This window comes from Python bivittatus, unplaced genomic scaffold (genome assembly GCF_059951505.1).
Source record: "Python bivittatus isolate LINGU-HERP-01145 unplaced genomic scaffold, Pbiv_v1 ctg000020_np1212, whole genome shotgun sequence".
Taxonomy (NCBI): domain Eukaryota; kingdom Metazoa; phylum Chordata; class Lepidosauria; order Squamata; family Pythonidae; genus Python; species Python bivittatus.
In genome coordinates this window covers 89,956,819-89,981,195 of record NW_028277030.1, presented here as the reverse complement: position 1 = coordinate 89,981,195, position 24,377 = coordinate 89,956,819, and the positions used below count along the sequence as shown (strand labels likewise).

General features: G+C 39.1%; 1 protein-coding gene across 1 annotated transcript; it reads right to left on the bottom strand.

The window, feature by feature from the left end:
- Positions 1-448: 448 nt before the first annotated feature.
- EDARADD (EDAR associated via death domain) lies at positions 449-23,950 on the bottom strand. The gene is made up of 6 exons (XM_025171081.2): positions 23,832-23,950; positions 20,132-20,190; positions 18,434-18,473; positions 11,116-11,204; positions 8,146-8,194; positions 449-3,992 (listed from the first exon to the last, which is right to left on the bottom strand). The coding sequence occupies exons 1-6, from the start codon at positions 23,860-23,862 to the stop codon at positions 3,616-3,618; spliced, it is 645 nt and encodes a 214-aa protein (XP_025026849.1). The 5' UTR covers positions 23,863-23,950; the 3' UTR covers positions 449-3,615.
- Positions 23,951-24,377: the final 427 nt, after the last annotated feature.

Sequence of the window (24,377 nt, the reverse complement as noted above, 5' to 3'; positions counted from 1 at the left end):
GTTTGCTGCAGAATATCAGCACTTAGCCAGCCTTGGCTGATCTTGAAAAAACCCAGCCAGGGAGACCTAATTGGATGCTTGGATGGGAGGCCACCAGAAAATCTCAGGGAGATTTAATTAATCATTAATTAAGCATTTCAAAACAATATCTGCTTATACAATTGTCTTCTCTGAGATGAAACAGGACAACTAGCAGTGATTGATCATAAGGTGTGGTGACATACTGTATACATTGCGGTGGGTCACTGAGAAGAGGCTGAGCTCTGTAGACAGCTATCACAATCCAACAGAACTCTTTTGTCTGTAAGTACAAGGGGGGAAAGTCTACCTTCTATTGTCAGTGAGATGGTAGAACTCTGAATCAAAGGCCTTCATTTTAATAAACCCCACTATATTCTAAACTTGAGTCCAAACTCTAAGGTTGCACATCTTCTGATGTTAGTCTTTTAATGACTGAAATGTATGTCTTAAATAGTTACAACAAAGTAGTTCAGAAAAGTAACAATAATGCTCTTAGTAAAAAAAATAATAACAAAACTAGTGGAAAAACAGTTTTCTTCTACTAACACTGTATATCAAAACATGTAACAAATATAGTAGAGATTGATGATACATACAGAACAATGCTTTGAACACAGATGGATTACAGAAAAGGAATATTTTAATAAGACTAGAAGTTTTAAAATTCAGCATACTACTACAATCCCAGTAATAGAAGTAGCTTAATTTTCAAGCATTAAGAGCTACAGCTATAAAAAACATCTATTACAATTAAGTATGCCTGAGTTAGTAGAACAGCCTAAAAGCTCAATTCCCCATAAGTGTTCTTCCTGCTGGCAGCACTTTTTAGTCCAATTTTCAGTGACATTTTCCAGAGCATATCATGTCTGAAAATGATGTTTCAACTGAAAGCCCATGTCTCTTCAAACTTGAAATAGATGCTTCTTAGGAAGCACATTTAGGAGTTTAGATTTTAGGGCTGAATTCCTTACAATGCAGATCTTGAACTCACATTTTCTCATTAGCTGTACTCTAATGCGTGCATGCAACACTTCTCCATCCCAGCATAGTGTGTTTCATTTGCATTTATGGTTATCTGTAATGAGATCAAACAATGTCTGAGTTTAACTCCGAGCTGGCTTTCTGCCTACATTATTGCTTGCTATATAATCAATGTGTGCTCACTATGCCAAGCGACTCTAATTCATTTAAAGATTAGTTTCTGATAATATTTTAAGGGTATCCCTAAAGTTTATTAATAGATTGTTCATAATATTTTATTATAATATTGTAGAGAAGATAAGTGCTTTGTAACAGCCTGGAGTAACACTAGTTCTCAAACTGTCTCTGAAAACATGTTTGAACATATCTTCTAATTGCTAGAGGGAATGAGCAATTCCAATTAACGTAATCACTCTTAAAATATTTTAATATATTACCCACATTTGAGATCTAACCACTTCAAATCAAAGGCAGATTGAGATTCTGCACACTCTGAAAAAAAACACCAACCAAGGATTGGATCTTGATAATTCTGTGATTTAAGTACACACTGTACAGGATTCTATCTGTCTTAAAAGGTGATGCAAATACACTTAATTAATATGCTGTTTTTAATAGTTTCCCTAAAATTATTAAATGGGTTGAAACACAGGTTGTTGCAAACATTAAAAGATCAGCTTTTATCAATCATCTCAGAACTGGAAAGATTTCAATGATCCCTAACATGGTAGATAATTTAAAAATGCAGTCCTAAATCAAGGGACTGTACTTCTTGATCAGAGATTTCAATACAGCAATTAAGCTGACACAATTAACTGTGTAACCTATTAAAAAAGGATTTGAAGTTACAGACAGGTTTCAGAGTTGTGAGATTTTAATTTTTAATTTTTAATTATTTTAACTTGAATCTTAAGATCAGTTTGGTGCAAAGGGGTTGGTGCCAATTACTTATTATTTGCCTGAGGCACCATCTCCTGGGAGGATCCACATGTGCAAGTCTACATTTTAGTTACCACATGTAAGATATTCTGATAGCCTAGTTTAGAAAAAGGGAAAAATTGTTGCTGTGATAAACATCCTTGGCCTGGTATATTCCAGATGATTTGGGCTATAATGACCAATGTTCTTGCAGTTGAGCACTGTGGCCCAACACATCTGGAAGATACTGGGCTGAGGAAGAATGAAACAGGGAGCCAAGAACACTTGCTGATCTACCACATATTTGATCTACATTCTACTTATCCTGGCTTTAAACTGTGATAGAGACACTGAAATTGCATTAGTATATACAAATTGATTAGGTATTCCTTGTCAGCTCCAGATTTGGTCAACATTTTATAGGATGTCTTCAGGAAGTTTTTCCACCCACCTAGCTCCACCATTTTTAAAAATTATTGTTGCTCCCATTCATACACTTGCTTTTTCTCTTTGGGTTCAGTCTGTACTGGGTGTGTGTGTGGATTCTTCATTTTCATCACTCAGAGATGGCAGGAAAATGGCAAAAAGCTGGGGAGGCATAGGACAGAGTACACTGTTCTGGCAGTTGCCTAGGGTGCACCAAAATCGAAGAGACTTCTAAATTACACAATGTGAGTATTAAATCTGATAATCTTTCCTTGTTGCTTCAGCACCTTTTCTTTCCACACTTTTCAAAAACTTATTCACAAAGTCAGTCGAGCGGTAGTGAACAGCACACCAACCAGGCATTGCAAGTCACAAAAAGAAATTATTATTACAACTATGGGCCTCAGGAAGCTGATAATATTACCAAAGCAAGACAAAGGTCTGATAGATACTGAGCGAGTGAGTCATGTGACTATCAGCTTATCGAAGTTATACCCAGAAAAGCAGTAACAGCGCACTCCGTACATCGGCACACCCACTCGAGTGTTAAATATAATCATAGGGGGCACAAGAATATGACTTTGCCTAGGGCACCAAAATGTCTAGAGTCAGCCCTACTAGAAGATGCCCAACAATGCCAACATCTAACGTTGGCTCCAAATATTCCTATACTAGATGATTAACAACATATGGCTTATTTCTGTACTGTTCATATATATATTTTTGGGTATCAAGGTTCCCCCCTCTAGAATGTGCTGATCTGATGAAATCATGTGAGGATGTCCTAATTCTGATCTAGGGCATCTTCTGTTCTCTGCTGGTTTATTTGTGAACAAAGGCAACCTGGGAAAGGGTGGAACAGGACCTAGTTCACAGGTACATGCATGGACTATTCCTCGAAGAGGAGCCCCCTTTTCCCTCCTGTCTTTAATTCCCATACAGTTTCCAGTGAGAGAGGAATACAGGACCAAGGCTGCTAAACAGAAGTAGCTGATTACACAGCTATCCTATATAGCACGCTGATAACTTTCATTCTTCTCTTGTTGCTTGGAAAAATCTGAGAAGATTGAAGACACCTGTGAAAGACATTGATCTGATTTGTATGTAGAGGTCATTCTTGTCACTACAAAGGCTAAGTACGTTAACAGTTTATGCTGTAAAAATAAGCATGGGTTTCTTTCCCTAGCAAAAAAAGTTCTATACACACCAGTAGTAAAGTCAACCAAACCCCATGATTCTTGGTTTTCTGCCATTGCCATTTTTTCTCCTTTACAAGTTTTTCTGATAGGTCCCACACCCTCTCTTTGGCCATTCTTTCTCCACCCATTTCTGCAGAATTTTCTCAATATCAACTCTTTGATATAATTTACAGAGATCAATCAGCTGCTCCACAGTTCTGTCACTGTTCCGTAACAAAAACTCCAAGGTGGGACTCTGTTGTTTCTGTTCCAGGAAACACAACTCATCATACGTCATTCCCCATTTGCTTGCAAAGTTTCTCCAATTTTTCACTGTCGGGTGGGATGGATCCAATTTGATCCTCATCATATACAGCAAGTCCTCATCATTTAGCAGGTCACTGATGGTTGGTTGGTGGGATGTACACAAAAAGCAAGACCCATTTTCTGTACATGACTTCTTCAGAGCTAGAATTACAATTATATTGGGGAATTATTCCTCTGTTTTCTGGTAGATAAAATTCTATGATATGGTTTAGATGTAATGAGTCTTGTCTTGTCCAATATATTACGATTTTTTAAACTAAACTGTATCCTTAGTCATTTTCACCATTCCCCCTCCCTTCCGTTCTCTTGTTGCATGTCCGTTTGAAGCAAATCTTTGTTTCTTAAGCTACAGTTTCCCATGGGAAACTATATCCTGGATATAAAATTATGGCTTTTGATATATGCATTGAACCAGTGGTTGCTACTCTGAAGAACAATGTGTTCCACCAACTAATGGAGGCAATGAGTTTTATTTATGCATAACACAAAGAGCACATAGGAATGTGAAACTCCTTTATAATGAGATCGTGATGATTTTTTTTTTTTTTTAATACTGTCCCTCCTGGGTAAGAAACTAATTGAGACAAGCATTATCAATACTCATGAGAGCAGCTTTCCAAGATTGCAAAGAAAAATGTTTCTTGCACTTCCTGGACAAGGTGTTTTGAAAATTGAAACTGCCAGAGGCTGAGCCCTGGATGATATACAGGTAGTCCCTGGGTTAAGAATGCCTGGTTTAAGGACAACCCATAGTTAAAAACAGAGCCTACTGTAGCAAAATTCGAGTGAAATACACAATTCAAGTTAAATATACAATGGTTCGATTTAATTACACAATACTACTTATACAGTATTATACAATAATACTGTTTCAGCTTACATACAAATTTAACTTAAGGACAGACCTTGGGAATGGAACTTGTTCTTAAACTGAGGACTACCCGTACCTGCAAAGCATGTGCTTTATTATTTTGCTGAAGCCACCTGAATGAAAAAAGTGGGCAGATTATTTTATAATGCAGGGCTGTGCAACTTGGGGGGAGGGACAAGTTGCCCTTTATATTTGGCTTATGGAGGGTTGTACCACTGAAAGAAATGCATGTGGCACGGGTACAACTATGGCTGGTAACCTACTTTACTCTTTCTATATTTTACTAAGCATTACATTAAAACCTCAGTCAACCAAAGCCATGATGGGCAATTCAGGTCAACTTTCATGGGCTCATCTGTCAATTACCATGGTATTATGACTTGAAATGTAAGAGTAGTAAATGGTAAAGAGTATGAATTAACAAATACAATGAAAGAAGAAAAATATGTATTGTATGTCAATGAAACTAAGAGAAAGGGGAAAAATATGATAAATCTGAATGAAGGTGATCTCAACTTGTTGAGTGGAATATGAATGCATGCAGGGAGGGGAAGATATATGTTCAATTATGAATGAAATAACTACAGTAAAGTCTCGTTTAACCGACCTTCACTTATCTGACATTCCGTCTTATCCAACGCCCCTAAAAACAACACAGCAACACGCATAAATTAGTGACGAGAAAAGTGTGCCGCTTGTTTGAGAGCATGAGTGTACTTTCTTGTTGCTCCTGACGGTGCAGCACCGCAACGCAAAAATCGATTGCAACAGGCACAGCGGATCGGTTTTTTTTTTTTTTTTTTACAGCACTCAATCGTTACTGTGTGTTATCCAACATTTTCGCTTATCTGACGTTCTACCGGCCCATTTATGTCAGATAAGCGAGACTCTACTGTAATATGTATTTTAAAAAAGTGTGATCTAGACTGTGGTGGTTCTGCATGAAAGTAGGAATTCATAGACTGATGATATCTCCATGTTACACTCCACTGAATGGTGATAATGGAAGAACTGTTCAGTTTGGGAAAAATTGTGCAATTTTCTGAATAAAAGTGATCTAGGAGAAGGTATTATTCCGTAAGATGATATCATGAATGGTGGGAATGAACTGACAGAGTACAGGAAAAATGATGAGGCCATTTGGAGACCTAAGAATGAATTAGAATAGATTGTTTGGTGAATAACAACTTTAAAAAGGCTGCTAGTTTCAAATATGAGAGTTAAGCATGACTATTCACATGTACATATGGTAAAGGAATGGATATTAATCTAAAAGCATGATTGATTTGATGGCTCATGATGAAAAACTGAGAGAATGAGTAAAAGATACAAGGGTGATTATAAGTTCTGAATGTGGCACAGACCATTTTTTGGTACTGCCAAGAGCAGAACATGGGGGGGGGGAATGGTCCCAGAAGTAAAGAAAGGAAGGGAAAATAGAAAACCTACATGAAGGGAAAGTATGAGTTGTGTATGAAAAGGTATTACAAGACAATCTCCCAACAGAATGAATGGAAAGTGGAAGAAAGAAAACAGGATACAGAAGTTGCTTAGCACAAAGAGAAAAGAATTATATTACATAGTGGCACAAAAATGTGTGGAATTATGCTGAGGCAGTATGAAAAAGAATGGTTGGTGGAACATAGAAGAGAAAGAAGCTATGGATGAAGAAAAATTCATGTAAGAGAATGAGTGATGCAAAAAAATGAGGGTGAAAGATATTGTATAATATGTATATAGAGGAAAAGGAAATTGCAAAGAATGTAGTTAAAGAGCGCAAGGAAGAGTTAAGATGGCAGAGATAATACAAAGTGATTTTGATGGAAATAAGCAGCAGAGTGAACAGAACTAAGAATAAAAGTGATGAAACGACTTGGAATGAAAGTGAAGTGAGGGAATGCTGGAATGACTATTTTAGATATTTGCATTGGTATGTTGTAGAATGGAATTAAAATGAATTCTATAAATTCAAATTGAATATAAATTGAAAAATAATGAGAAGCCATAAATGCAGTGTGACTGTTGAAAAATTGTAAGGCTGCAGGCGTAGATGGTATAATTGGAGAGATGTTAAAATAATGTGATTTGTTTTACAGAGCAGAAAACTGATAAATATATTTGTGAAAACTGCATCTGGACTGATGTTTCCTCACACAGTGGGATATATTATATGGAACTGAAAACAGGGCAAAGACACAAAAATAAATTGAATGCAGTGGGAATGGGGTATTTAAGAAGTATATACACTAAACCAAGAATAGAATCAGGAAAAAAAGGAAACTGAATGAGTTTGTACATAAAAGTGGTTGACCAACATAAAAGAAACCACCGAGGTGGTTTGATTATATATAGAGAAAGAATAAGGATTAAATTGCAAAATAAATGTATGAAGGAATAATGAATGGGTTGAAAAGAAGAGAAAGATTTTAAAAAGCTAGGGTTGCATGGAGTTGATAAGATCCTCAAAAACAGACAAATGAGAAGTTTAAAGAAGAAAAGGCAGCGTATGATGCTATACAATGTAGTGTATAGTTGTGGTTGAATTAAAGCAAGGATTGTTTGTAAGCATGCAAAAATATGGGGAGGTATAGTGAATAGTGGTGGTGTAAATGAATTTAGTTAGATTTTTTCTTTTTCTTTATCTCTTTCAATTTTTTCTTTGCTTACTGCTTCACGTTCTTTTACTGCATTTTGCATAATGTTGCTTAACCCAAAAGGGAATAGCATGGTATGTATGTAAATTCATTTAATTAACACTAAATTAAACAAATTACATCTACTTAATCTGTATTTTTTAAAAATCAACTTCTGTTTCATTAAATTTTAAATTAAAGCTTCCCCTGAGATATTTTCAGTAAAGTACAGTTGGCTTTTGTATAGTATCATTCATCTGAGAGTATCACAGAACACTCTGGAGTAGATCATAAACTGTGCATGCAAATACAGGTAAATTTTAAATATTAAAGTTTCATGACAACTTCCGAGACCACAACTCAAGGCTTTTTGGGACCACATGGAGCCTCATGCACATGGACTATCCTTCTAAAGTAACCTTCTGGGTATCCCCAGGCAAATGTAATAGTACCAAACTTGATTAATGTTGCAATTTCCCCAGGAACGATGATCCTGAGTTCTTCCTCTTACTGTCATCCTTTTATGTGGACAAATAAGTCCAATGTCAATTTTCTGCTTATGGACTTCATAGGACAGCTTCCTCATTATCTTGCAGTGATCAAGCATTTCTCAAAAAGCTCTTCCCTATATCATCAGAGCACAGAGATGTTGAGATAAAAGGATCCCTCTTGCCAACCAGGGTAATGAAAGACCATTTCTTTCTACAGTGATAATTCCAAGTGTCCTACCTAGAATAAAGAAAACTGGAATTGAGCAGTAAATACATTTTGGAAATGTGCAGAGTATTACCTGTAGGTGAGTCCCCAGCACTACTTTGAGTGTCATCGTCTTCTTCCGGCTACAAACAAATACAGCCTTGCATTATTGTCATGATATGAACTTTAATTTATCAAATTATACACCCTGAATCTAGAAAAATGTGTAATTCATAGGATTGAAAAGGTCAAGCCCCCCTTTTTTTTTTTTTAAAGTAAATGCTTTGAACAAGCTGTATTTCTATAGAAGATTAGCATAAAAGAGAGGCACTTAATTCCTGAGTTCAGGAGACTTTATCGTGGTAAGACAGATTTGAAGAATCAGCAGCAGATGCTTCTGCTATTACAAAAAACCAACAAGCTTAGATGAAGAGATTCCCCCCCCCCCCGCACCTTTTATTGCAGCTTTAAAGATAAAAGCAGGTGAGGTTTTTCCCTTGAGATATTTTCACTAAAGTACAGTTGGCTTTTGTATAGCGTCATTCACCTGAGTATCACAGAACACTCTGGAGCAGATCATAAACTCTGCATGCAAATACAGGTAAACTATGTAGTTATATAATATGCTGTAACCAGACACCTTTACTTACCTACACTTAACTGCATTAGTACATCCATTCCAAAGAAGCCACATAGATAATTTATGTGGCAAGACCATGACAACCATGCATACAATGCCTAATCTGTCTTTTGAGGTTGATCACAGTTTGGAGAGAAGGCAGGGAGAAGCCCAACACCTTTAACTTAAACAAAACCATTTATATTCCATGTTCAATTGCGCCAAGCTTATTGTTTCTGCAGTACCACGTATACATTAGATACTTTTATGCCTAGTTCTCTGAAATGTTATACACTGGGATGGTTTTCCCTCGAAGGACTTTTCTCTTTCAGTGTTACATATTTTCTATTTATTCTCATCAGTGTTGCTTAACCCTAGGTGACTTTTAGCTACAGCAAAGCAGGGATGCCAGATTGGCCACACTAGTCTTTAAATGGCATGTTGAGAGATTTACTTCAAAACAGAGTGAGACAAGGACCCAAAGTGAGCATGGCCACTGACAAAGTCTGAAAGATCATGTGCAAAATAAAATTAAAGCAAAGCGAGGAGCTTTATTTACTTGAAACTCCAACAAATAAAGTATAGATTATCTAAAATGAAGCAAAATATTAAATTAGCATTGAAGTGATGATTCAATAGGGAAAGTAGGCACAGAAAGAGGAAGGAGGAGAATTATTTGATGAGAGGGAAGTTCAAAGGGCATTGTGAGCCACACCTGATACCTTGCAAGGCTGCTGAGCATCCATGAAATTAGGACTTATCGACCTGAGAACTGTTGTTCTAGTGACGTGATAGTGTGAGATATGGAAACGCAGGGCCAGAAATAAAGAGGAGGTGACAGGAAAAGAGAGAAGGGGCAATTACACAAGTTATGGAGCCAGGAATATGAGAGTCAACACTGTAATATATCTGCTTTATTTTGAACGTTAAGATTTAAATAGTGTCACTTCTATAGCACCATGCATACAAAGAGAAAGTGTTAGATTATTTCAATAATCCTGAGGTTTCAAGAAAAAAAAATCCTACACTTCCAACAGATTGCAAAGGTAACTAAACTAAGTAATAATTATAAAAATAAAGTTTCTATTTGCTTAGTGTTATAATCATCGTCAGATGCATCCACAAATGTTCCTAAATTTTATCCAGTTTGATAATAAAAACCATGTGACAGAATAAGATGACCAAATTACTGTCCATTTTTGTATACACCATCCAATATATAATTGTATTGAAAGATGACTAACTATAAAGCATTGCATTTAACTTTTTTTTAAAATGCCTGTTAATAAATTGCAAGACTAGACAAAACTACAAATTTGTCTTACGAGTGATGGAAGATGAGAAAATCCAGGATGCCCTAAAGGCAAAACATGGCTTCTGCAAATCTATGTAGAGGGAAATGTTTGTATGGAAAAATGTATTTCATTACTGAAGGGAAAGGAAAGAAGGGATTGTAGTGAGAATAACAATTTGCAATGCTTGACTCAAATACAGCCAAAAGGGTGTTAAGTAAAATAATTAGGAATCAAAGCAGCTGGCCTCATATCTTGTGCTAAGTTATAATGTGGTGGTTGCTTTTGCCTTAGGGCAAAATGTGAACCCATACAATTGTGGCTTTGTCAACAAATTGTTTTGATTAGCCCACAACATATGAAGATGTATGAATTCTGTCAATAAGTTGCCAATGCTGAAAGAAATGTGTGGGTTGCATTTTTTTTTCCACAGGCAGCTGTTACTTTTGTCTACAAAAAATTGCATGCCTAGGTTTGCATTTCCTCAAAGACTCTCATATGAACTTCCTACCTCTTAAGTTCTTAATTAGGGCCCTCTCTGGATATTTATTTACTAATATGACTAATATGGATATGTCATCTACTCTTCCTATTTTAGACAGCTTACAACATACGAGATAAATCATTAATACAATAATAAAATTCACCCATAAAACCAATAAATAATAAACAAAACAATTAAAAACTATACCAAAAAAACTGTGGTTGCCATCAAGTACATCTGAACCCTCTCTTAAAGATTGTTTTCTTGAGTTCCAAACTATCATCTGAATAGGGGCACACCTAACTTTGGGGATGAGCTGTTTCAGAGGGAGGATCTACTACAAGAAAATCTATCTCGAATCCCAGCCCAATTTCTTTCAGGGCATCCTTTCTTTATTTGATAGTGTAGGTCAGGGAGATTCTACATGAAGTAGATGGCTCTGAAGGTAACAAGCGGTCAAGCTGTAGTATACCCTTCCTTCAGTGAAAGCAGAGAGTATCCAAAATTCAGGATTTTTTCATGGCTACTTCTGTCCTCTTTCCAGTTTGCACCCAAGTTAGAAATAAAATTTTCTGTGCTAACTTATAGTAGACTAGGGAACAATACTGAAAAGTCTTCATGTTTACCTATCAACAAACATGCTAATAGGATTAACAACATTTCGATTACCTGTTGTATAAGGCCTGAATCTGATGTTAGGCTTCTAACATTAATGGATGAAATTCCCAAAGTCACTTTTTCTGTTTGGTGTTCTTCATCTAAAAGGGAAATATCCTTAAATGTTAGTCACGTTCAGACCTCTTGATCAAAATATTTCTAAAAGGTTCTGTAATTCAGAAAGATTATGGTACCAATTCAAGTAATATATCAGGGCAAGAAAGAAAGCTGTAATACAGGCATACTTTTCCATTCATAAAATTTAGCATAACCAGTGATGACTTGCCTAAAATTCTACATACCTAAGATTGCAGAAGGAACTAACCTGTGGGCACATTATCAGCCATTGGCTTCCAGAAGGTGAATGTAATGAATGAAAGCCCTATGTATGCACAGAGTAAGTGAGGAATTGCACTTTATGCAATTATGCTTTCTATTATGCTAATCTTCTCTGCCCTGAAATAAAATACCATATATCCCTCTTCCAAACCATCTGACACGTCACACTTGCCTGCTAGTTACCAACCAATTACATTAAATCATCATTTTACAAACTGGCCCCTGTAGGAGTTGCAGAAATTATTAATGATAACATTTATCTGAATGTCATGCAACATTTCACTGGCTCATTCCTGAATATCCAGTTATCATTAACAGGTACAAGAACAAAGCCAGATCTTTTAAATTGCGTGGGTGTGTCCTGTATATAGTAGTTATTTTCACCAAATCTAGAGCAGTTTCATGTCTAAGCACAGCAGGAAGCAAACATGGTCCTTTAAAAAAAGAAGAAGAGTCCTCATTGCTGAGACAAACCTATTGTTGTAAAGACCAATCTTCCTCAAACTTGCCCAGAGTTGGGATCTACTCCAAGAATTCTAAAAATTGTCATGTTGCCTGAGGAATTTTGGGAGGTTAAGTCCACACATCTGGAGGGTGCCCAGATTAGGGAAAGCTAATCTAGACCTTTAGTATTTAACTGTAACTTCCAGAATTCTTAGTCTGCACATCTACAGGATACCACTGGAGAAGGCTGTGCTAGACTTTCTTTTTCAGAATAATGATCTTAAGTCTACCTTCTGGTACATGTATTACATTCCAGGCAATTCAATAAACAGAAGTTATAAAGACAATTGTTACAAAAATAAAACATTTAAAGATACTTAAGTACAGAATACTTCTTTACCAGAATAAAAATTCATATCTTTATTTGCCTTCCAGGCACAATGGGAATTTCTTCAAAATAATTAACTCCCTTTAAGCGATTTCTCTCTTGCTGTTTTTTATGACTTATTAGTTGTTTATGATTGATTTTGGATACGATCCATATTTTTAGAGTAAGATGACTTGAATTAGCAAGGAACAGATCTAAAACATTATGACTAAATTCTGCCCTGTGTGCCTGGAGAGAAAGTAGTTCCACACTTGCATGAAGAGACTGGTGATGTTCCTTCTGCCTTTATTCCTTCACACTGTATTGACTCCTGCTTTGGTAGGGCCTCCTAGCCTCCTGAAGACACTTTGGGGATCAGGCTGAAATAAGAAAAAAGATGATCCATGCACAATTCTTTGGTTCTCACCTAATTCTTGGTTCCCAAAACAGTCTTCTGTCCTGGATTTCAGAGAAAGTACATGTTGTTGCTTATGCATTGCTTTCTTGTAAGTGTGCTTCAAGTGCTCATGTATGCATTTAAACATACAAATGCAAATTCGTGTGGAGCCCAAAATGGAATCCTCTGGAGATGGAGATGACTAGTTTGGGCAGGAAGCATGCCATCAGTGTTCCTATCTATTCCCTCAATTTCAGGAGCTGGCCATGTAATGGAAACTTAGTTCTTTAAGTAGACCCCTAGGGGTGGGAGAATTGCATGAATGTCAAATTACCACTCAAAGAACCACATTTACAAATAAGCAACATGTTCTTCATCTTTTTAGTCTCTGTGTATTACACAAATGTGTGATTAGTAAACTAGCCTCCTGTTTAACATCTACATGAAACTGCTGGGGGGAGATCATCTGTCACCATGGGGTGAGGTATCATCAATATGCTAATGATACTCAGTTGTACCTCTCTGCCCTTGGCAAACTAAGCAATGGTTTTGATGTCCTGTCCTGGTGCCTGGAGCCTGTAGGGATCTGGATGGGGAACAACAGGCTTCAACTGAATCCTGGCAAGACTGAGTGGCTTTGGGTTTTGGGGCCTTCTGAATCTGGGACTTTACCATCTTTGGTACTGGATGGGGTGACACTGCCCCAAACAGACCAGTTGTGCAATCTGGGGGTCCTTCTGGCGTTACAACTCCTGCTCGAGGAGCAGGTGGCAGTCATGGCCAGGAGAGCCTTTGTGCAACTTTGTGTGGTATGCTAGTTGCGCCCATTCCTGGATCAGGAGGCTCTTCTCACAGTTAGTCCTGCCCTGGTCATCTCCTGAATGGACTACTGTAATGTGCTCTACGTGGGGCTACCCTTGAAGAGTATCCGGAAGCTTCAGCTGGTGCAAAATGAAGAGGCATGGGAAGTTATATGTGCCCCTAGAAAGATACATGTTATATCTTTGATCCATGAGCTGCATTGGTTACTAGTTTGCTTCTGGGTACAATTCAAGGTGCTGGTTTTGACCTTTAAAGTCCTACATGGCATGGAGCCCAGCTATCTGAGGGACTGCCTCTCCCAGTTACATCTACCCATCCCATCAGATCTGGCAAGAGAGGCATGTTGCAGCTTCCATTTGCTAAAGAGTTGTAACTCATGGGACCTAGGAGATGAGCCTTTTCTGCCATGGCACCCACCCTTTGGAACATCATCCCCCCGAGGTGAGGTTAGTCCTAACCCTTATGGCCTTCCAGAAAGCCCTCAAGATGTGTTTTTTTCATCAGGCCTGGGGATCTCCTGGCAGCAGGGAGGCTGCACATTGGCTGCACCACATATAACATTCTGATTTTAACTTCTCACGATCTTGTTCTTATTTATGTTTAATTATTTAAGTGTTTTCAGTGGTTTTATAATATGTTTTAATCGTTAGTTTTATTGTACGGCATCAAGTCACCTTGTGTGAGATGGGTGGCCATATAAATTTGACAAATTAATTAATTAAAATAAAATAAACTTTCTTAGACAAGGGTAGAAATGCCCAATCATGTACTGAAGGACAAGAATACTGCTGTTCCCAAAAGAAGCACTTCTCCTGGCCCTGATGTTGACGCTGTATAAGTTATGGGTCAGCGCAGATCAAGCAGTTGTACCCATGCAAGGAATGCTGTCAAGGAAGTGGTGGACCTAGTACAGTGTCTACAGCAAATACTGCAGGCTCCTTACTCACAAGTTGATAGGAAGGTCAGATGAAAACAGACATTTGGCAAAACATTGCAGAAACACTAGGAAACTTTTCAATAGGCCCTGGCAGCATACCAAGAGACAGGAGGTATAAGGTGGCAGTACATTTTACATAAAAGCCTTATAATGTCTACTATGTAGAGGGAATATCCTAATGATGTAGACTGGTTAGGAGGAAAAATAGGCAACACCAGTGACTACTTCATATGAAAGTCTGCTGCAGTCTTGGGAAGGAGTGATATCTGCCTGAAGATATCCTTTGTAGAAGAAGACTGGAGGCTTTGCTCACAAGATACAGAATTCTGCTTATACAGTACCTACTTGCTCTCCAGGCAGAAGTAACTGTCACCATGAAAGTCTCCTATAGGGTTTGTACATGGCAATTTGAAAGATATGAATGTCAAACAAAACAAAACCAAAGAAAGTTTCCAAGTAGAAATAGATGGGTAAATGGGAGGGTAGAGGTTATATAAACTAGTGTTTTTCAAACTTGGCAACTTTAAGATGTGTGGACCTCAACTCCCAGAACTCCCCAGCCAGAATCTTGGCAACTTCATGATACTGGCTGGGGAATTCTGGGAGTTGAAGTCCACACATCTTAAAGTTGCCAAGTTTGAAAAACACTGATGTGAACTCTCAGAAAGAATTGAACCCTAGGGTGAGAGAACACTGAATAAGCTCAGTAAGATGCATAAGTCACAGTCAGATCAAACTTTTTTGAAGAAGATGGTCCTTGCCATGCAGTGACAAAAGGAACTAAAAAAACATGTTGGAACAAGCAATGAACTGGGCCCGTTCCAAAACTGGAAACAAAGGAGACAAACCTGGTCCCTTGGCAGCATAGGAGAAAACTGTTTATGCATGCTGTAATCACTTCCATCTCCTCTGAGGAAAATGTTTTGACGGTATGAACTATCAACTTGAGCAGTCTAAGATCATGATGTCAAATGCAGAACTGATCTCTAGTGAGAAGGACTGGATGATACAGTACAAATATGCACAATTTTCCAACTGAAGGAAAGGTAGGTCAGAAACTAAGTTTGCTGCTGCCACCACGGCATGATCAGAGTACAGCTGTAAGAACTTGCACTAGCTTGTTCAGCACTCTTGTCAGCAAAAGAAGCACAGGAAAGAAGTAGAGTCCTGCTCCCAAAAGAAGTGATGCATCTCCCAGAGAACCCATGCTGTGATCTGCTCTGCTTCTAAATCGTAGACATTTCCCAGCATCCCAGGATGCTGGAACATCCTCAGATGGATCATGGCAAAGGAGATAAGAGACATTGTGGGTTCCTGTGTAACGATGTCCTAGTAGTTGGTGAACAATGAGAAGCACAATGGATGAATAATGCTAGACATTACTGATCAACCTAGTAATGTGTCTAGGACTGCTCCAATAAATGGTAAAATTTGGGAAGACTGAAGTTACAACCTGCAAAAAATCACCAAGAGGCCCCCAACTTCTGAAATGAAGTAAAAGTCTGGGACACATGGCCCTGAAAGATAAACTGAATTTAAACCACAAAGAGTGAGTCACTGTTGTGGGATGTTTGTGGATAACCACTGCCATATGCTTAGGATAGATTCATGAGGCCAAAGAATAGTATTGAATAGAGAATTCAATCTACTGCAAAGCATTAGAACTGATCTGATGGAGATGTGGAAAAATATATTTTACTCCTCACAGAAGTAGAGGTAAAATGTTGACCAGAGTGACTTTATGAAATGTCTTGGCCCTGATAAATAGGTTTAGGTTGCAGAGATCCAGGGCAGGATCTTTATCCTTTATCCCTTTAACCTTCTTCTCAACCAAGAAATTTCAGGAACAGTATAATTGCTCCTTTCTGCATGGGTTCCTGAATTTCCAAGGAAATGAGGGGTAGGTGAATTATTTCCACTTGTAGTTGAGTCCTGAACTCAGTGGCATAGTACATATGTCCTATGATCATACACAGAAGTTCATAGTAGTACTTTCCTAAACTGACAAATGTGTAGTAAACATCACAAGCCTAGGAGAAACAATCATATTTAAAATGATTGTCTGATTGTCATCTTGGCACCTTTTAGATGTTGGTCAGTATCATCTGTGTGGCTTGGTTGTCTCCCATATCAAGGTGTATAACAAGAGAGCCTTAAAGGGGAGCAAGGCCTGGATTAAGGATAATCCCTTTGAGCACAGATTGAAAGGACATTAATCTTGTTGTTGCTGCTGCTGTCATCCATCTGCCCACTGAAGAGGCCCTCCCCATCAAAGAGAAGGTTCTCAGTACAATTCCTAGTGAGAAAGTCTTCCTGAGAAAGACTAACAGATTGCAGCCAACCAAGTACAATGAAAAGAACCATTAATAATCTTGCAGTCAGTTTGGTACTTCATAGTATGGAGCCGCCACTTGGACACAACATAACCTTCAGAAGAAAATAATTTTGATGCCCTTTGCTTATCCTGTGGGAGATGACAGAACAGTAAGGCTGTTGTCTCTTATAGGAAACACTGATGTTAGCTAGATAAGCCTGATGGATGGAGACCCAAAAAGGCAAGGCTGCTGTGGAATAGTTCTGTGGTCACAGTATCAGGTTTCTTTCCCTCATGACCCAGAAGTCTTTCACTTGGACTGAAATGAATTTGAAGCTGAATGCTTAAATAAAATGTGCAGTTTTCCCCCCAATTCTGTATCAGTTCTCTACTTTGTGCAACTTCAGTGGAATAGAAATTAACCAATGTCATGTGCTCTTTGCAGACTACAACAGAAATGGCAAGACAGGTATGACAAGTCAGCACCCAGAGTCATCTGGAATCAGGTTTTTTTTTTAAATCCATGTAAATAAATAAATATAAACCAGGAGCCTAAGCATCTGCATGCATCAGATGGAATATTAGATCATCCATACCCTTTGAGTGAATAATCTCCATATCTAATGACTTGGATAATTGCAATATAATGAAATTTGTTTTCTAACCTCAATGTGATGGACTAATTGCCTACATTCAGGTGCACTGTGACTAGGGTTGCTTGTTCTGAGAGGGAAGAAGATGAGTTGGAATGTCAATATCCAACTTCAAACAAGCTTGGGTCACCACTTCCATTAATGGTGGAAGATGGGGCTGGATAGAAAACTATGGAGCCTTAGCTGGCATGTTGCAAGAAAGGAGTTTGATGCTCCAGGCTGCGCTGCTTGATTAGTATCAAACAAAGATAGCAGTGTTGTTTGCTAAATAAGCTGCTGCACCTCCAATATAGAAGGTGGTCCAGATGACTTTAATAACATGAGGAGGGAATGGAGACAATTATTACAAATTATGTTGTACCATATGAAATGAACCCCATGAGATGGGCATTCTGACAACGGAGACAAAGAATATCTATCATCGCCAGACTTGGTATGATTGAGAAAGTTTACAAATATACTAAATTAATAAATATAAAATAAATGAAAATATTGACTGTGGTACTGATTGACCCAATCCAGAGAATATGAGCTAAAGAAGCCCCTAAAGGTAAGAGAAGCAGAAGAAATCTGATCTTTATCTTGAGGAGAAGTGGGATAGGACAATGAAATTGGATCCTTCAGGCTAGGTAGTCAAGGCTAGGTAGTCAACTATCTCCTCTACAGAAGCAGAATTTCTCAGTTTATGATCCCTGAGTAGAAGCTGATGAAATATTTCTTGCATACTTGTAATCTCTGGTGATGGGATTGAGCTACTAAGATGAAAATGAATGAAGGAGAGAAGACTGTAGGATATTTTCTTCTTTAATGGTTTCTTGACCTTAGAAGATTTTGAAGATCTCAGAGTTAATAAAAACTGGGATTTTCAGCAAATCTAACTGGAGACAGTCCTAAAAATTATCAAGTGAAGTCTATGAAGGGACAAATTCATATCATTTGTGGAATGTAAAGTATTTTGTGTATAGTTTCATTATCAAGTGGCATACCTAATCGAGTTGCATATTTCAATACTTTTCAAAAAATAAAAAATACAGCCATTGCAGTTTTCTATTTTTACCTTTGGGTAATGCTGTATCTTGAACAGGATACTTTTCTATCTGTTCAGACAAAAAGGAGAAGCAATAGAATTGTTTAGATACGTTTTGACACACCAATTATTTTGACCTGTTAAGTTCTTAGTTCTGCTGAATTTGCAACCTTTCAAGCCAAACAGTCTCCCAGCTGTTCACTGAGCTTGCCAGGTATTCAACAATTAATCTACATTATTTCTCCAGTCCCAAGCAGGAATAAGGAATCAATGGAGATTTATCAAGCCCCTTATCAGAAAGCTTTAAGAATACAAGCAAAAATTATGAAAGACTTGGTTTGGGCCTGCCGGTAAAAATGGCAATCTCATGTCAAATCCTCCTCCCATAATTTGATTCAGAAAATTTTCACTGAATGGTTTCCAAAACTTTCATCCAATAAGGTTTTGAAGCAAATACTTTTTAAGAAAAAAAAATCCTTGAGGAGCAACTTCATTAAGGATTCATGACACTGATGGAAATACTTTGTTGTACACCACCCAGAGTCACTTGATTTTGAGGACAGCCATATAAATATGAATAAAAATAAATAAATAAACAAACCCACTACAGGGGTTCTCAAACGAATCTTGCATGACTCCAACTGCATCTCTCACCACTGAGTTTTCTGGTTACAACTCTTTTTTCCCCACACAAACCAATGGAAAAGATATACAGAAAGGGAAGTCCTCATTTGTCCATCTCTGAACCAACAGTATGGTCAAGTATGAATCCTTGATTAGTTATTAGTCATTTTCCTTCCTCATTACAGAGATTACCTGTGGTTTCATCAAAAGTAACTGTATTACATATAAGAAGCAGGCACTAGCACACTCTCACTTTTTATATAGATGTATGTAACTGGATGAAATAGGCATTAATTTTTCATTACAGCCCTTTCTTATTATTATAAAACTGTCAGAATTCTATTTATTTATTTTATTTATAAATTAAATGTATACGCCACCCATCTCATTATATAAGTGACTCTAGGTGGCTCACAAATAAAAAACATCAGAACAGTAAAAATTACAAAACAAAGTTAAAAGACCGAGAGAGCATCCTCAGGTCACCAGCCACCCCCAGTGCTGGGAGCTCCCATTGGATCCCCAAGCTAGTTGGCAGAGCCAGGTCTTAATGCTCTTCCAGAAGGCTTTTCTATAGCTTTTAGAAGCCTGAAACTCAGAAGTAACTAACTAAATATCCTCTCCCCCAGTGCTATGTGCCCTAGTAAAGATGATATTTGTGTGGCAAACTAATAAAATATTTGTGAAGACCACAAAGGAAATAATTGGGAGGTCATGTCCCTAGACTTGTCTCAGATCATGTATCTTGTCTTGTAACATCTTAATTATTGAACTTTTCTGGGAGTATTAAATATTATGTAATAGTAGCCAACAAGTAAAATAAGTAAATTAATTACTTAGTAAAAGTCCTTTGAATCAGTCTCAGCTTCTGATAACTTCATGGACATATCCATGTAGTTTTCTTTTCAACATTAAAAAAAAAAAATTGCCAGCACCTTCTTTCCACTGTAACCTACAATCCTTGAATTTCCTGGTGATCCTCATCCAAATGTTAATCACTCCCACTCTGCTTAGCTTTTCAAAATTAGTCAAGATCAGTTAGGTAGAACCACTTAGCTGGGCAACTAACCACTTGCACTTCAACAAATTCACAAAACTACTTACATTTTCTGAGGATAAAGTGCTAGGGTCAGTGTCTTCTACTGGCTCCTTAGTTGCCTGAACTGCTGGAAACAAGCCAAAAAGAGGCTTAGGTTTACAATCATCAACATTTTAGAGATATTTTTTCATCCCTACTTTAATTGCCTGACAGATATTTATCTATCTTTACTTTAATTGCTTGATAATTATATAGACCAGTGTTTCTCAGCCTTGGCAACTTGAAGATGTGTGGACTTCAACTCCCAGAATTCCCCAGCCACCAATTCCGGGAGTTGAAGTTCACACATCTTCAAGTTGCCAAGGCTGAGAAACACTGATATAGACAGTCAGTTTGCAAACCCCACAGTCCTGGTTTATCCAAACAGAGTGAAAAATACTAAAGAAAATAGCTTGATCTTGCATATTTTTGCATAAGTTTATAACAGATGGTCATGTGTCAGTTCAAATGTAACAGTCTTGGTCAAATAAACAATAGACTAGATGCCGTATGAAATAAAAAACAGGAATATGTTTATTATGTATTTTTCATTTCACAATGGTTTTAATTTAATTTTTAAACAATTTGAAAATATAAAAATCAACATAAAACATCTTGAAACTATTTAAGTTCCTAAAAATGATTAAAAGCCATGCTGAACAATGGGTTTTTAAGACTCTCTTGAAGGGTTCCAAAGAAGATGGAGCCTTGATATCTACTGGGAACACTTTCAGAGCCTAGGGGCAACAACTGAGAAGACCAAGATGGACTCTTCTGACATTTTAAATGTTTATAGGGATCAAGATGAAAGAGAGATCAAATATGGGTTGATGACTAAAGGGTGATGACAATGTCTAGAAATTCTGTGAAGTTAATACAGTGGTACCTCTACTTACGAACGCCCCTACTTACGAATTTTTCGAGATACGACCAGCTCTGGCCCCAAAAATTTACCTCTACTTACAAACTTGACTCGACTTACGAACCGGATCCACGGCCATTTTCCGCCCGTTCCACGTGGTCTGTGGCCATTTTCCACCCGTTCCACGTGGTCCGCGGCCATTTTCCGCCCGTTCCACATGGTCCGCGGCCATTTTTCCGCCCGTGCCACGTGGTTCGCGGCCATTTTCCGCCCGTGCCACGTGGTCCGCAGCCATTTTTCCGCCCGTTCCATATGGTCCGCAGCCGTTTTTCCGCCCTGCCGCGTGGTCCGTGGCCATTTCCCGCCCGTTCCACGTGGTCCACGGCCATTTTTCCGCCCGTTCCACGTGGTCCGTGGCCATTTCCCGCCCGTTCCACGTGGTCCGCGGCCATTTTTCCGCCCCTGACACGTGGTCCGCGGCCATTTTTCCGCCCTGCCGCGTGGTCAGCGGCCGTTTTTCCGCCACTGATGTGTGGTCCACGGACGCCGGAATGGATTAACGCTAATTACATTGAACCTTATGGGAAAACTTACTTCGACTTGCAACCAACTCGACTTGCGATCAGAGTCACGGAATGGATTAAGTTCGTAAGTAGAGGTACCACTGTATAAGGAACTGTGCATATCACATATTTCCATATGTAAATTGTCTAGAATCTTCTCAAGTAAGAAGCTGTCTGCAATTTATAAAAAGTTCACTATGACTGGCTTTTTACACAACACACTAAACAATAGCTTGTTTGGGGATGGTTTACTGAAAAAAGCACATGTCTGTCTTTACATAACAAACTAAAATATAAAGCAAGATTTATAACCCCGATAGTAGCAATTCATACAACACATTAAGCCAAAGCCAATCTAACCATATTATGCTTAACATGGATGGAGATGGATGGAGAACAACGGGCTTCAGCTCAAACCTGGCAAGACTGAGTGGCTTAGGGGTTTGGGGCCACCAGAATCTGAGAAGTAACCATCTTTAGTTCTGGATGGGGTGGCACTGTCCCAGATAGACTGAGTGCACAATCTGGTGGTCCTTCTGGACTCATGATCCTGATTGATGAGCAGGTGACAGTCATGGTTAGGAGGGCCTTTGCACAACTTCTGGTTATGTGCCAGTTGTGCTCATTCCTGAACCGGAATGAGGCCCTATGCCGAGTCAGTCATGTCCTGGTCGCCCCGCATGGATTACTGTAACATGCTGTACCTGGGGCTGCCCTTGAAGAGAATCCAGAAGCTTCAGCTGTTGCAAAATGTGGCAGTGCTAGCAGTTATGTGTGCACTTAAATCAGGGTATTACAGCTCTGCTCCATGAGCAGCATTAGTTACCAGTTTGCTTCCAGGTTCAGTTCAAGGTGCTGGTAATGACCTACAAAGCCCTACATGGCATGTGGCTGGACTATTTGAGGGATGGCCTCTCCCCAGTCACATGCATCTGTCCCATCCGGTCCAGCAGAGAGGGCATGTTGCCGGTCCCATCCATGAAAGAATGTCATCTGATGGGACCCAGGAGGGGAGCCTGTTCTGCCACATTCCCCTCGAGATCAGATTGGCCCTGACCTTGCTAGCCTTCCAGAAGGGCCTGAAAACATGGCTTTGTGATTTGGCCTGGGGATCTGGTAGCAGTGCTTTCCCACAAATTACGTTTGTATGTTTTTAATAGATGTAATAGGTTTTAATGTTTTAATGTTTTTTAATTTTTTTTGTATGTTTCTGGGGGGGGGGGTTGCATTGTTTTTGCGTTTTTAAGTTTGTACATTGCCCAGAGTCACATATGTAAGATAAGTGGATATATAAATTTACCAAATAAATAAATAAATACATGTGCATTGAATCCATAAGTCCTGTATCAAAGAGTGTGATTTAATTCCAAGTGAACGAGATTTAATTGGAAACATGTTTTAAGATTGCAGATGAAAGCATTGCACTGAAGGGCAAACTTTTGCTCTGTTGATTCACATTTCATTTCTACTATGTATTTCAGTTTTCAACCAAGTTCTTTAAAAAGGGGGTGAGTTATCCTATATTAAGTACTGGACTTTCTCCTTTTTAAAAAGTGCAAATTGTAAGTGTATTTTTTTTTCCATTTTAAAGCTTTTATAAATCAAAACTCCCCTTGGGCAGGTAGAAATGTTTTCTTGCTGAAGAATATGAAGTGCAATTCACAAAAATTACAGCATCAGGCAACCTTTTGTAACAATGTTGTTACACTTCAGAGGGATGCTGCTGGGCTTAATTTATCTAGCATTTGAGTAAATGATTCATCAGACCCTGAGAGTATGAGGCGCTCCAGAAAGGCATTTTTTAAAGCACAAAGTCACTCTCAATACAATGCATAGAAAAGGAAGAAGGGGAACTTTCAGACTCATTCAAAATCGAATTCGGGTGGCTCGGTCAGGACATTTCACCGAAGAGAATTTCGAGGAAGAGAATTTCAAATCGAACAAGGCAAGGGACAAAGACTTTTATCTAAGAAGAACGCTGCCGTTGCCAAAAATACTAGTAGCAATGCAAATAATACTTCATACTAAAAATATCCTCAATGAGAGACTGAGAACTGCTCGCCAGTCCGACGGCAGTCTCCCGCCAACGAAGAGCGGCCCCGCGCAGCCTGTGGGAGGATCACCGTCCACCCAGGGCATGCGCCCGCCCCCCGCCCCGGGCGAGGCAAAGGCCACTCCAGGGTCCGCCTCCCTTGCTCTGCCCAGCCTACCTTCCGGTCCCCGCGGTCCCCGTCCGCAAAGGCGCGCAGCCCTGCGCTCTCGTGCCTCTGCGCCGGGGCGCGCGCCAGTTGCCGACTTTACCTTCAGGCAGAGCGTCCGCGGCAGAAGCCATTGGGGGCGAGGAGGTCGGCCAAGCCGCGGCGAGTTGGAGGGCTCTGGCACGCCTGAATGTGCGGCGCTCCCGTGGCCCTGCGACCGGCCCGCCGTTTCCCTCTCGGACCGTGCTGCTTCTCCCACTTCCTAGTCAGCTACTGATAGACGCTTCTGCGCTCTCTCTCCTGTAGGTGAAGAATCTTGGAAGGGAGCGGAAGCTGCAGGTAAAGCCCGAACTAGCAGGGGAAGAAGCATGTGCGGGGCGGGGGAGATACGCTTTCCCCACCCCCAAGCCGCAGCGTGCTGCTAAGCGTTTTTTCTTTTCAGCTTTTCCGAGCTCGATTAAGGAGGTTAATAGTGACAGTAACCGCGACTTCTCAAAAGCGTGTGGTACCTGAAAAAATGTGTTGTAGCATCTGTTTTCCGAGGCAAAGCGGAGTATGATAATTGACTGGCAGATTCTCCACTTGAAGGAGCAAGTTGTGCTTAAGGAGTAAACTTCAAGGCTAGAAACAGCCAGGGAAAACAATCTCT